This window comes from Dysidea avara, chromosome 3 (genome assembly GCF_963678975.1).
Source record: "Dysidea avara chromosome 3, odDysAvar1.4, whole genome shotgun sequence".
NCBI lineage: Eukaryota > Metazoa > Porifera > Demospongiae > Dictyoceratida > Dysideidae > Dysidea > Dysidea avara.
In genome coordinates, this window is record NC_089274.1 from 7631338 (window position 1) to 7646846 (window position 15509).

Consider the following 15509-nt stretch of genomic DNA (forward strand, 5'->3'; position numbering starts at 1 on the left):
ATTGTGCTATTTTTCAGGGTCATTTTAGTACAAACCCCACCCCAATTGGTGGTTCCTGTCAAAAGATATGAGCAAAAGAAGTTGACAGTGTGATGATTTTTGTGTACAGAATTTTCAATGCTTTTTATGTATATTGCATGGCACCAAACACAATATTCAAAGTGTCATAAATCTAGATAGGAAACTAATTACGACATGAAATTTTCACCACATATCTATTTTATGAAAAACAGCATATGAACTAGGTAAAACCTCTCAAAAGTGACCACTTCTTTGTAGACTGACCACTCAGAATATTACATGAATAAAGCAAGTGATTCACAAATAAAACTGTGTGTAATGTGTAATACTAAGTATACACAGGTACCTAATGCATTTTCAGGGATAACTAACTAGAAAAATCAGTATTATTATATAACATGATAAGTAATGGCATCACAAGTCACAATTAACAAACACTTCGGTAACATGACAATCAGATAACAAAATATTAGACCAATATTATTATTAGAATAGATTTGTTTAGACACTGTTCGACTTTATTTGTCACACTGTAAGCACTAAGGATAATAATTATTATATAACACAATGACATCGCTATACAACAAAGAGAAATTATAAATAGTTTCTGACCAAAATTACAATCACTGAAGCTGCTATAAAATGGATCAAAACAGCAGTAAATACACCAGGATATAACATCAGGTAAGTGTGAAACCATGTAAGGTTGGTATCACATGCCAGTCTCCACTTTTGAAAAGATTATGCTCAACTTTGAACCTTATATTGCAATTCCGCGCAAGACAACAAACTGCTCACCTTCAAACTATACTTGCATCGATGCAGAGGGATGCCTTGAAGTCCAGGGTGATTGTAATGCTGAATTCTGAGCAGTGTTAGATGGCGATTTACCTTTAAAAGGGCCATATTTTCGTCGTAATCCAACATCAATCGTCCTCCAATCAAAAAACACACGGAAAAATCGAAATCAGCATATACAGTTACACTTTTTTCGTCCTCATCTGCCACAGATTCACGCGGAAACACTCGGAAACTTTCTCTATCACCGGTGCCGTATTCCTCCAATTAGAATTACGTACGCAATTATTTGTATGGGATTCCTACGGGGATTTTTATTTCTCAAACTTTGATTTGACATATTTCAATAAATACCGCATGGATTTTAATCCAGTAAGGTGCATTACGAAGTACGAAGCACTGACTACCATTAACTGGAACGGCAGCTTGTGAAACATTTATTGAAGGTGTGTAATTTAAGTAGCAACAATATGTGTGAAAAATTGGTTGGTTGGAAATCGCTAGTTGTAGACTATCAAAACCGTACTGTTTAATACTAGTACTCTGTTGAAATGACCAGAAGACGCTCCGGGAAAGCCGCTACTGTGACGCCTGATGACTCGAAGTTGCGCCCGGGCATTGCCGAAACTGACCAGAGGACAGATTCAAATGTGATGGAAAATAGTGGTAAGAATTTAGTGTAAATTTATAATGGGGATTACAACCAAAAATTGCAACGTGGAAATGCTGCTTCTGTAATGGCAACAATTTCTTCATCAGAAGATTGGGCAGAGTTTTCTGCCCACTGTTTGAGCATTTAGCTATTATTGATTTATAATTTTTATCTTTTTTATTTCCCATCAAAAAATAAATAAAAATTTTTACACACCTTACACACCAATTCCCTTAGTTCTTAGGAATTATGCACAAATACATGACTTCGAATCAACTCCATGTCAATTTTGTAGCCTTTGCAAACCAGTTGATTGAAAAACCTTGTTCACAGGTGGAATCATTTCTTGCCGTAAATTAGAGTTACTAGTCAACATCTTCAAAACGGTAACTGCATTCTGTTAGCTATATGTTGGACTACCTCTCACTTGAATACAGCTGCAGTGGTGATAAATTTCATTGTCTTTTTGGGGTTGAAATTAATCCATATATCTGCAGAATCTGAGATTATGAGCTGTAACTCTCTGTATAGCCTAAGGAATTCAACTTTCCTCTGTAAATAAACCTTCACCTAAAAGCATTGGTAGTTATAGTTTGATTGGTGAGGTAGGTTTCTTGTCGCTGCACGATCTGTGCTTGATTTTACAGTGGCGTAGCCAGACTTTTTGCCATGCCTGGGCAATGGGTGGACAAGCCATTTCCCATGTAACACACATACACATGCCCATCTTCATATGGACATCAATATAGCACTTTAAAAATGCGTTATGCATCATGATCCTACACTACTGTATGCAAGATGACTAATATAACCCTAATAGAAGCGAATGCCTAGCTAGCTATTGGCCTTCTAATATATTACATACATCTACATGTGTCTTAATACCAGACTATGAAGACTCTTGAATTAAAGCACGAGGCGCTCTTTCACTTGATGACTATGCTCTGCCACTACAGTCGTTAGCCTAGAAAAGTGGAAACAAAAAGAAAAGAATTGCTGACTGAACAAGTACTCCATACCATTTAAATTAAGCAGTATCCACACGGCTAGATGGGTGCTAATTTCACAAATACCTCTAGACTGCTTCGCCTCCCGAGTTTTGACCACACACCGATATGATCACTTAATCCAAATGTAAACTGTCCAGCCCACTATACTGAAACCAATCCTTTGTCCTTCACTCCTTACCACGATGCTGCGCGGTTTTTCGCAATCACGTGAACTTGCTTCTATTTATTGCCTCCTCTATTTGTACACAATCAAGTTACTCGTAGGGAAAACCCCTTGAATAACCCCATCTCTGTTTAGCCAGAAAGAAAGGAAACCATTGGCAAAAATGGCACGGTGAATGTTGTATAAGTTGTGCTATACTTTCATTCTTGTACAGTGACTAGTTAGCTAAGTAACTTTAGCAAAATCTTGAGCTATCCGGCCCACATCTTCATAATTACTCTAGGAACTGATGGTGAAGTCTGATGCCCGGGCAATGCCCCGGCTTACCCAGGTTTGGCTACGACACTGTGATTTTGGGCTCCAAAAACAGGTTTTCGTCTACAGACAACAAATGAATGCAAAACGTTCTCGTATGTGACAGCGTAGCTACATCAACAAAGAAGTCATATACAAAGTATGGTTAAATTTGAAGATTGCTAACCATCTGGGTGAACCCAAAATTAAATGGTGCTAAGGCAGATAACATCAAGCTCATGCGTGATTTCCACCATTATCGTGTTAAACACTTGAAATCTTGTGCAGTGCTATTAACAGTGTCTACACACTGTATAATATTTAACCTGGCTTATGTGGCATAGATTAATTCTACTGTAGCACACTACAAAATTAATATGGAGTCTGTTGAATAAGCAATTTGTGTGAGATATTGTATTGGATGTAATTGTGTGATCTCACAAGGCACTAGTAATGTAAAAACTGTAGGTGGATGTCTTCTAAGAAAACTGTTACAATTAGGCTATCTGAGATTGAAATACTAAAAGGGTACCAATAGGGCTGTTCTTAAAAACAAGGAAATTTTTTAAGTTAAGTCTGAGATTAAATCTAAGGATATTTCTGCTGGTTGTGCATGTTATTTTGAAAGCATAGCAAACAATTTTTAAAATTACACTCAATTGAATTAAGAACCATTTTGAGAAATTGGGTTAAATTTGGCTCTGGGATATTGAATAGCCATCACTCATCACTATATGTGACCGGATCTGCAAAAACCCAACATAATGGTGCAAGCCTAAATTTTCAGAATAAGTTATTCATTGCAATGGGTAAAATATTTGCATAAATGAAAAAATAATTTTGTAAATATTTTAACCGCTTTGTTCTTTGTGAAGAAAGGGTGTTATAATTAAAACCTGAATATAATCTTATTCACCTACTCAAGGGGAGTTCGAAAGTCTTGTTTTGTAGCAGTAGACTAAACGATACGTGAGTTATGAGCGTTATATCGAAGCGATCGTACGCAATCGATCTTTCTTCACTGATTTTGTCTCTGTATGTAGTAAAGAAAGGTGATAAAAGGAAAACGTACCCAGTAATGGACTCCCATATTCATGGCGAACATGATGGTGTAAGTTGCAACTCTGTACTGCATTACGTTTATAAGTTACAGCCATTTTTGTAATCGCCTGTAATATATTTTCCCAATACTTGCTGTACAAATCGATCTTTCTGTTGTTGCTACTTTGTAGGGTTGTAACTCCAAAAGTTGTTGGCATACAAGGTTGAAACTTGGCCAGAGCATAGACTTGGCCAAGTAGATTATAAACATTCAATAATAAAGAATTTGAAAAATGTATCATTATGTCGGGTTTTACATATCCGGTCACATATTATCCTAAGAATATTTTTAATTATACCATCTGAGACTCAATTTGAGGGCATTACCATTTAATGTTATGTATGCAATTTTTAAAATACGTATTAAACTGTCTGATATTGAATGCATTTTTTGATAGTTTTGTGTGCCATTTTAATAACAAACCTAAGTATATACAGTGCAGTTGACATTCACAATTTTAGTAGCTAGGAGTTTGAAATCTTAGAGGGGGGGGAGTTTCCTCCTAACAACCCTAGATTATAAACACCATGTAGGGGTTCCAGTGCACAATAGGACCGAAGATGAGGGGTCCAAAAATTAATTAAGAATCTCACCAATTTTTTACAAAGAGTTCAGATGATTCCAGATTCCAAATTAGCCATTCTGCTTAAAGATTTGCAATGCTAGCTAGCTACAAGATTTTTCAGATTCCATTTTTGATTCCAGCGTCAGGTCCCTTGAGCGGAGGTATCTCATTTTGTATGCTTCTGGCGATTTACAGAGTGACCTTTAAGATAAAACAAGTGCTAATTTATTACAGGGTTTCCTCTGGTCCTTCTTCTATAAGGCACCTCAGAGATTCATGTTCATTTTCTTCTAAGTCTCTCCCCCCCCACACACACACTATTAGTCTTGCTGTTTAGCATTTGCTTCAGTTTACTTCTTTGAAAGTGGAAGGGAGTACCATTAGGGCATTTTTAGCTTTGACAAGTGGAAATATACAAAAAGTGACCACATGCTTAAAACTCCCATAATAGTTTTATTGGATGCACTTAATTAGTTGATTGATCCATTGATGAACTGCCCTCAACTTCCATTCTTATTTATTTTATTTCCTTGCCAGACAACTACAAATACATCAGACAACTACAAATACATCAGAACAATTAAATGCAAAGCGTAAATACAAATTTACAATAGTTACACATGCATATATAAAACTTTAAGGTATATTACAACAAATACACAAAATATATTGGAATTTTCAACTAGAGTAGGGATCACAGCACATCAACAAAAAAGAAGCTGGAGTAGTGGACGATATTAGAGCACAGTAGGGATATAACACTTTTTATTGTTTTACTGTGATTTAATATCGTGCACTACTCCAACTTGTTTCAGTACTTTTTATCGATGTGCTGTGGTCCCTACTCTAGTTGAAAATTTCAATTTTTTGTGTACTTGTTTGTTAATTTTTTTTTGTAAAATAAAAATTATTGTGACTGGTGAACCCACACATACCGTATCAAAAGAAAAAAATGGCGTTGCACATCCCAACTACCAATTATTGTCTGAAAAGTGATGTATCCATTACGTTTTGTTGTCAGCTATGTTCAACCCGTTACACAGCATTACAAATTAAGAACTGTTCAAAAAGCATCTCGGCGATCAATGTAGCCACTATGAAAAATACGGACAATTTCTGTTACGGAGGGAAGCCATTATGTGGTACCGCCAGATCGACACCTTTTGCTGTCAGCCAAGTTGAATGGGACACAAAGGAGGACACATGAAGAATGCATTGTACATACTGTGGTATACCAAAAGGCATCTCTTGGGCCGAAGCGATGTCGAATGATGAAAAAATCAAGCCCGTAGCCTTAGCTGTTATCAAGTTATGGTTGTCTGAAGGCATCAGTCAGTCAGTCAGTTGAAAATTCCATTAATACTATTTTAAAAATTCCGTAGCAACTTGTTGAAAACATTTCAGGTTGATCTGAAAGCTTGTTTGGCCTCATCGTCATGCATCAGCGAAAAAATGAGGCTGATTTTTGGATGTTTTTTCATGGGCCATGCCTACACCTTTGTGGTCCCTACTATACAGTACTATCCTACCGTATGATATGCATATTAGCTATGGCACTAAACGTAGAAGTCATTACAAGCAATGGCAGATAGAGGGGATTTGCAATGGTATTGACTGAAATCCCCTCTGAAAAATGTGCATACCTAATAAGGGTAGGTAATACTACAGCTAGGACTAGTAGTAGCTAAGCACTGAGTTGTAATAAAGGTATACTCGTGTACATAGCAACATAGCCAACCTTAATTTTACTGCCTAGCCCCACCCCTATAAAGATGGCAACACTGCAGCATGAGATTAATTTTTTTTTGTTTTTGCTATGTGACTTAGTAGTGGTGGGCTAGCTCTCTACAGAAGGATCCACTTTCAAGATCGAAGTACTCTAATAGAGCAGTCAAGTAGTGAGAAAGAATAGTAGCTAGAGTGCTGAATTTCAGCTTTGAGGAAAAGAAGCAGTGGTATAAGGTGCGAGCTTCACAATAATAGTTTCAGTTAAATTGGTATAGTGCTTGTTGTTCAGGTGGAATTCTTCAGGTGGAATAGAATTCCACAATTTGATTGATCTTGAAAATGGTTGTATATTGATTGATTTGTTGTGTAGATATGACGAATCTTTGGTCGTGACCTCTGGTGTTAGGGATTAAGTATAAATTAACAGGAGATGATGAGATTATATATAATTTTGTAGAGTAGAGTGATGCTGGAAACTTGTGTTCAGTGTTCTAGACTGGATCAGTGAGCATGTTGGTTATACTGCTGAAATATGAGAGAAATCAGCCATGGTAAACCTATATAGCAGATACTCGTTCAAGCTTTTCATATGGGTAAGGTATCTAATCTACCTGTACAATAATTTTTAAATTTAGGCTGCACAATATATTATGGGATTTCAGGGGTGTAGCTACAATGTAGGCAGGTGAGGCAGTTGCCTCACCAAAATATTGTTGATTGAACTGACACAGGCACATTATTAAAATAATTTCAAATGTGATATATAAAGAGTAAATTTAAAAATGATCATCATTGCAACTTTTGTGGCTGAATGTTGGATAAGGTACAGTACAGGTGAATTGCAAGTACCAATTTTTCCTAATTTACAATGAAGCGATGCAAGTACTTCTGAATTAAATGTGCATGTGTGTATTAAAGTGATGCTGTACATGCATTAGTACAATATTTATGGTTCATTCATTTAGTGTCTTCCACTCGTTTGTGGTCAGCAAAAGGAGTTACAATTTTAGCAGCTTTTATTTTATTAGCACTGGTGGTTGGATTTATGCTGGGCAAGCATGAATGCAAAAGCGAGCTAGATGAGCAGAGTAAAACTCTTAAAAATGAGCAGAGTAAAATATGTAAAAGTGAGCTCAATGAACAGAGTAGAAGATGCAAAAGTGAGCTAGATAAACAGAATAAAACTCTTAAAGATGAACAGAGTAGATGGTGTAAAAGCAAGATAGATGAACAGAGTGAAACACTTAAAGATGAACAAAGTAGAATATGTAAAAGTGAGTTAGATGAGCAGAGTAAAACTCTTAAAGATGAGCAGAGTAAAATGTGTAAAAGTGAACTAGATGAACAGAGTAGAGGATGTAAAAGCAAGCTAGATGAGCAGAGTAAAACTCTTAAAGATGAGCAGAGTAAAATGTGTAAAAGTGAACTAGATGAACAGAGTAGAGGATGTAAAAGCAAGCTAGATGAGCAGAGTAAAACTCTTAAAGATGAGCAGAGTAAAATGTGTAAAAGTGAACTAGATGAACAGAGTAGAGGATGTAAAAGCAAGCTAGATGAGCAGAGTAAAACTCTTAAAGATGAGCAGAGTAGAATATGTAAAAGCGAGCTGGATGAGCAGAGTAGAAGGTGTAAAAGTGAGTTAGACGAGCAGAGTAGAAGATGTAAAAGTGAACTAGATGATCAGAGTAGAAGATGCAAAGGCGAGCTAAAGGAAATCAATAGAGCTCAGGAAGTTATAACTGCCCAAGTGAAATTAATTATGAACTGGAAGAAATCAACAAAAGAGTTTATAAGAGCAACAAATGAATATATTGAAGATGTGGTACAATATTGTGAATTAAAAGAAAAGGGAGGATGGTTTGATTCATTAAGTGATGCAGAAATGTATACTATGAATAGGATAAAAGAAAAATTTGGAGATGTTAACATTCCTGCAAAAGACGTTAGGGTTATCTTGGTTGACATAACAGATCGGTTAAAACAAACTTTCGACAGAACTCTATCAGAACTTGAAGATGCTTTGCATGACTTGCCATGGAAAATACAGTGAATGAAGCAGCAGCAAGAAAATTTAAGTGATCAAGAAATACAAAAAATTTTGATGAACATTAATAAAGATTGGAAAGAAGAATTCGGCCAAGCACAAAAAGCAACCACTAGAAACCCATGGAAGGAAATTTTACGTCATGTGTCTGACTTTCTACAAAGCACATTTGTATATACATTTAATACAGTGTGGTCTATCTTAAAAACCTAGTGCATAGTCTAATGATAGTAGTATTGCTACAATGTCGCTCAAAGTTTTGCATCACCATTGTACATGTCCTTGTTCTATATCATAAACCAATTGAATTACAATTATATATTTTACACCACACACACACACACACACACACACATGCGCGACTTGGACTTGAAAGGAAGCCATCCAATGGATTATGCTTGTCCTGAAGAATCTCACAGCCAATCATTGACAGCGGGATGAGCAGGTAGTTATACACTTATGTCTAGACATTCTTAAAAACCATTGGCAAGTATCACAATGGAAGGGTTTAGATTGAGAGTGTGGTCCACCCAGTAAATTCTCCAGCCCTTCAGTAATTAATCATTTGCATAGACATCTGTCTTGAGTTTGATGGTACCATGAGTCACTAATGGAGAAGTTCTCAAAATCCTGTTTAACTTTATTACTCCATCTTAACTTCACACCATAGGCAGGCAGACTTGGGGTCAAATACATGAGTGTTTGTATTTAATTGCAATTAAATATATACAAATTTTGAGTAATTGTATTTGTAGTTTAGAAACTGTAATTAAATACTTTCCTAATGTATTTAAATACGTACAACTACTTCAAATACTTTTACCAAAATAGGATCGTAAATTTAGCTGAATCTTTGATCATAAGTGATGTCATTTGATATCAGGAGTCAGAGCCCCCAACCAAGAAAATGCCATTTTCAATGATTTGATAGCTATTAGATGAGACAGTATATACTAGTGTCCATTTGATTCTACTTGGGGTACTTAGAGATAATGAGTTACTCTCTAGAATTCCTATGGATATAATTGCACGAAAATAACAAGGAGAAAACATCCTGACCACCTGGCAGACTCCTGTAAGCGTTCGAGTGTAAATCGGATGGTTGCAGGTTCGAGGCTACCTAGGTCCAGTCATGGATTTTTTCTCCTTTCTCCAATTTTCAAACACACTTTAAGTAGCTAAAGTCTTTGAGCAGGCTGTAGGACCAGGTGTCCTGCAGACCTTCAGCACTTGTGCTGTAAAGCATTATTAAATAAATAAAAATTCTAATACTATTGCTTCCAATGACATCACTTCAGTTCAATGGTCGAAGAAGATTTACAGTCACCATGCTTACCACAAGAGAAGGATCCACTTATGTTTTAGAAACTAAATGTTCCCTGTTGGCTAAATGAGCAACCCAAATTTTGTATGTGCCAACTTTGTATGCACCCACTTTTCAGTATTTTGCACAAAATAATATTTTAATCCGAGAGATGCAGGCTAACAGATAAAAGATTGATGTTGATTTATATAGTAGACGCAATCAATAGCACACAATACACATACACTCCCTGTACATACATAGAGCTAACATGTTGCCTTACTGCTTAATAGCAGTAGTTATATATAGTAACAACGATATTATGTTTATAGATTAGAAGACAACATGTGTAAAGTGTAGATAGACAATTAAGTGGTTGAGTCACTAAGTATTTGAAATTATATTTAAATACTTTAGAAAGTATTTGTATTTAAATACTTTAGAAAGTATTTGTATTTAAATACTTTAGAAAGTATTTGTATTTAAATACTGTCCTGACAAAATATTTGCAATCATATTTGTATTTGGAAAATGTCTATTTGTAATTAAATACTATACACTGTATATTACCCCAAGTCTGTGGGCAGGGCATGTCTGAGGCAGCTATCCAAATAAAATCCTTTTTGGTATGTGATTCTCAGACATGCATGCAACATGACCCAACCACCTGTGCTTAACCAAGCTTAATAGAATATTAATGCCAACAGACTCTCGCATACCAAAACGTTCAGCCAACTGACTAGTAGTGATGTGCTGCACCCATTGCACAGTCCTTCCAATGCCCATAATACATATAATACACCGACGATGAAAAAGTCTCTAACTTTCTGTCCGATTAAATTGCAATTATATATTTTACACCACACACACACACACACACACACACACACACACACACACACACACACACACACACACACACACACACCCTTTAGCTGCTGTATACATGCACCCCTACCTATTAGTAGGGCAGATTTTAGAAAATTTGGGGACAGGCTGGACAAAAGTACCAAACTTTTTTGCTAGTTTATGAGTATCCATTAAACATTTTTTGTTAGGATCTAAATTCAATTAATGTCCTGAGTCAATTAATTGCTGGTGACTGTACTATTAGAATTGTTTTAATGCATTTTCACCACCATTGTATTTAAATAATGTTAAAACAACTGTGTCATCATGTTGTAAACGAATAAATGTGTACAAATACTATATTCTGTGTATACAAGAGAATAACAGTCAACTTTTTCATTATTTTACAAAAAATTAAAGTGATGAACTGAATGTTAATCATGGTTCTCAAGTAAACCCATTACATTTGCAAAGATCAGTACATGACCAAGTGGTTTCTTACAACTACATATAGTGCCACACCCCTTTTCACTTTTACAACTGTACTTCACCAGCTCCATGCATGCAATGTAAGCTATTGGCTGGGTATACAGTCCAAACAGGGTTCCACTCTTTTTGCATTTATCACCATTTCCATCCCCTTGACTCTGGAGTAGGCTACTAGTAGTGCAAACACTAGCTTAATGAGTGGCTCTTTTTGCATGCTGCAATACGACATCTGATGTTGGTAGAATATTTTCCATTGCTTTGTTTTCACAGCAAAACTACTCCATCCTGGCAATAGAACTGTATATCTTTCCAGCATCTCAAAGTGTATAGATTCCATATCAAAGTTTGTAAATGGCTTCAATGCTACCTGGGAAATGAAAATGCTGTTGTAACTTCTGGAAAACTATTCCAAGCTTTCCAGGCCCTCCTAGACCATGTGCACCAGGCAGGTCCTCAGCCCTTTCTTCATGATCAATGCATCAGCCATGTGAACAACAACTCTTGTATCTGCTTCCTCATGGTAGCATAGCTTGTGTAGTACTATTTGTCAACACAACTGAGCCATCAGTAATGAAAGCTTCTTTGCTATCACGCCTATCAGGATACTTGAATGACATGTGACAGATAGAATCTTAAACAGTTCTTATTTGTTTCATCACACAAGAACTCCTTTCAATTAGTTAGTACTTTTTTCTTTCCTGCCACTTTCTGTCTAATAGCCTGATCTCAAAGACTATTGTGTGTGTCCCACACTAGATCAAGTCATGAACAGTTTTCCAGTTGTCTGACAAGATGAGGTATAAAGACTAAATCTGCATATTCATCAAATGTAGCTATATTTGCTGCACCATCAACAACAGTTACATCAAGAACACAATGAGGCTCTGGTTGGTCATATTCTGGTAATAAGTTTAGTAGATCAATCAGCCTCAGTTTACCATTATCAGATGAGGCTGGATTTTAATTCATGCTTGAAGAATGTTGGCATATCACACCTTCCTTGTTTTTCACTGCAATGTTAAGTCATAAAAACAATGACACATCATTTTTCAGGTTTTCAACATTCGTGCATTGTTTTGATTTTGTCTTCTGTTTTGAGCTTTGAATAAGCGAGATATTCTTTGGATCATACTAGTACAATCAACCAATACAGATTTGTAGTAACCATCGAATTACTCTTTCCCCAAACTACAAACTGTGTCCAACTGACCTGCCTATCACAATTCCCATGTCCATGTTGAACAGTTTTCAAATTGATCCTTAAGAATGAAGTTTCCATGTCTTCATATGCTTCCACTAAAGAAATAACTTGTGATTTAAAAGTAGTTTGAGTTGAATATCCTTCATCATGACAAAAATTGTTTTTCAAAAGCTGCTATTCAAATTTTCAAATTCTTCTATTAGTTGTGCTTGTTCTGGTTCAGCAATAGCCAGCCATTACCTGATAGCAACAGGGCTCTGCATGAGTCCAGTAGCACCACAAGACCCTTTTGTTTTTGATAAGTGGATATTGGTGAGAAACTTTTTTTTTTGTTTTCTGAATAACCCAATGACTATTTTCATAAAATTCATTGTTCATTGATGTAGACAAATTTTCCATGTCACGAATGTGCACAAACACCCAGTGATAGTGAGACAAAAACCCATGGCACGGTTTGTTTTAGAGAATCATGGTAAATGGAAAATTCCCAGTGTGCTCTGACAAAAATTACATCTATTAGTTCCAAGTTGAATACACTGTCCCAATATACAGACATTGGACTGGTTTTCCTAATTTCCACTCTTGTTTGAAATCAATTAAATGAATCATTTGTTTGTGAGAAAGCCTTATCTTGTAGTATCGCTAATGCTAATACACTAATTTGACAAGCATTTCTCATCTTTTTTCGATACGCTACATTGAGAAAACTCTTTACAGTAGGAATGGCTTTGTGGAGTACTATTGGAGAGTACCTTAATGGGTCTGGATGGGTATCTGCACTGACACAAGCTGGTGCGGCATCAACAAATACTATGTGAAGGCCACCCATCATATCCACATATTTGTCTTCATCATGTATATCTGGCCATTTCCATTGCACTAACTTGGCTAAAGCAAGTAGTTAAGCGTCAAAAGCTATAGCGGAAATCTGACCAGGGTTTGGAATTGTATAGCTTGAGTTTGTACTGTGATTCCATGTTTTACCATTGCTCCAGGTGCTGTATACTCATAGAACAAAGCCATTAACTGAATAATGCTTGTGCAGGTACATGGCTTCAACTTTATATATGCATGATATGCAGCCCGTGATATCTGTTCTTCTTTATCAAATTCATCTTTGTTTATAGCTTCCCTGGCATCATGTTCCAGCCAATTGTGTTCAGTCTGCACTGCCTCATTGAAATGTTTATGAGGCAATAAATGTGGATTAGCTAGTTGGATTATGGGAAACTACAACACCTTCCTTTTCAAAACAATAGAGCTTTTTTGCACCAGAACACAATGAAAGTACAATGCACACAGGTAATGTAAACTACTCTAATAGGACAGTCACAAGCTGTTAATTAAGTTAGAGCATTAATTGAATTTGGATCCTAGCAAAAAAAAAATTTAATATATCATCACACAAAGTTTGGTGCTTTTATCCAGCGTGTCCCCATTTCATCAAAAATGGCCATTTATCTGCCCTACTATATAGGCCACCTACACACAACTCACTAGCAATCAATGTTATAGTTTTAGTATCAAGTTTCTGACTCATGTCCCTAGTGGCCGGGGGATAGTGATGAAAAACAGTGATGGCTGTAATGTAACTTATGTATACTACTCTAGCTATATAATGTATACAGTCAAACCTCTCTAATCTGATGCTCAATGGGAGCCATAAATTTTGCTGGATTAAGGAGGATGTTGGATTATCTAGTCACCTTTATACAATGGCGTCTTTACAAGAGATAAATGATGCCTGGATTATTGTTTCCAGCTCAGTCCGTGAGTCCAGTCTGTGAAATATAATTGTCCAATCCATGAATAATGGTGAATTTTACATTAACAGCAAGTGTAAACGTCTATAGTAATTTTAACATTACTTCTGCAAGTTTCAAAAGGATACCATGTATATATATAGGTCATGAGATCATATATATATATATATACAAAAACAGCCAAGCTGTGAAAAAAGGGTGTGGCCCCCAAAAGCCAGGATGAAAAAAGATGTGAAATCCAAGGTGGCAGCCAAGAAATGGCTGTGACAGTAGGTTAATGGCAAAAATTTTAATAACAACAATTCAGGTAAATTTGTGTTGCTTCTCCAAGTTTCACTAGAATTCAGCACCAAATTCACCTGAATTGTCATTATTAAAATTTTTGTCATTAACTTACCATCACAGTCATCTCATTTCCATTACCAATACAAATAGCTATATAGAAGGAAAAAAGTGACTGCATGGATCTGGTAAAACTGGTCTTATCACCCATGTACCGTATATGACCGTATTAAAGCCGGGCTCAAATACACGCAGGAGCTCAAATATACTCCGGGTACAGCTAGTGGACTGTCATAATAAACGCCCGGGCTCATTTAAACGCCGGGGTGCTAATGATATGCACTGAAAGAGGTTCTAAACTCGTGTCAGCTGCTAACTATACAGTGATGTCTCGTCACCAGTCTTATGATGTCTTGTCTTGTTCGACTATGCCTTCTCTTCTGGTGATGGTCATAGCGTATTTATCGTGGTTATTGTCATCTTTCCGCCCGACTTCCAATGTTTCACCCAGCAGAGGAGTCCAAATGGGTTTATGTACGTGATGGGCTATGGATTTCGTATTTCGTAGGTACTTGTACTGGCACTTATCATTCTCAACGAGTGGCTAGTAAGAAATAGGCAGGTTATATAGAGCCGGTACCGGTTACACTGCAAGGGGGTGTCACTCAGGCTCTTGCTGTAGGTCGATCTGCGACCGCGGTCAAACTCTAAGTCAACGGTCAAGGCCACTAAATAGCTTTTACAGTGGGTCTAGGGTCAAGACGATACGGAAGGTTCGAAACCCACAATCGAAAACTATACGTAGCTATTATCAAGTTTACGGGATTATACGTAACTCACAAGAAGTAAGGATCTCTAAGAAGATGTTTTAAAGCTCCAACAGGCATTTCGCCGTAGATCTTTCTCTCCCAGCCGCTGGTAGCACGCACTAAGAAAATATTATACTAGGTTACAAGCGCAGGTGCGTATAGGAAAATCGAGAAATAAGTGCAGGTCAAAAGTTTGACAAGAAACGCTCAAGTCACAGGACAAAGACGATAAACGCTGCAAGTCAAGGGTCAAGGTGAAATTTTCCCCGGTCAAGACTTTGACCGCGGTCGCAGATCTACCTACAGCGTGAGCCGACGTGACACCCCCTTGCACTATTTTGCCGGCAGTGGAGGGTATAATACTTAGAATGTTACGTGCATTTAAAAAAAACTTGTACAAAAAACATAAGAAAGCGAAAAAAAAAGTTGTCTAAGC

General features: G+C 36.7%; 2 protein-coding genes across 4 annotated transcripts in view; one reads left to right on the plus strand and one right to left on the minus strand.

The window, feature by feature from the left end:
• The window catches only part of LOC136249183 (probable serine carboxypeptidase CPVL), a 38595-nt gene that overhangs the window by 14219 nt on the left and 8867 nt on the right, over positions 1-15509 (minus strand). Inside the window, exons 4-5 of one of the 3 annotated variants that reach the window (XM_066041133.1) lie at positions 13854-14000; positions 13717-13800 (exon numbers count right to left, since the gene is read on the minus strand). The exons of 1 other annotated variant lie outside the window; for it this stretch is intronic. In XM_066041133.1, the coding sequence (XP_065897205.1) occupies positions 13717-13759 (43 nt within the window). In that variant the 5' untranslated portion in view covers positions 13760-13800; positions 13854-14000. Of the gene's footprint in view, positions 1-819; positions 1109-13716; positions 13801-13853; positions 14001-15509 lie in introns of those variants that run through there. One more of the 3 variants, XM_066041135.1, reaches the window with a different exon arrangement.
• On the plus strand, positions 1036-8671 carry LOC136249184 (uncharacterized protein PF3D7_1120000-like). The gene is made up of 3 exons (XM_066041136.1): positions 1036-1265; positions 1359-1485; positions 7299-8671. Exons 2-3 carry the CDS (start codon positions 1371-1373, stop codon positions 8381-8383), a joined length of 1200 nt encoding a protein of 399 aa, XP_065897208.1. The 5' UTR covers positions 1036-1265; positions 1359-1370; the 3' UTR covers positions 8384-8671.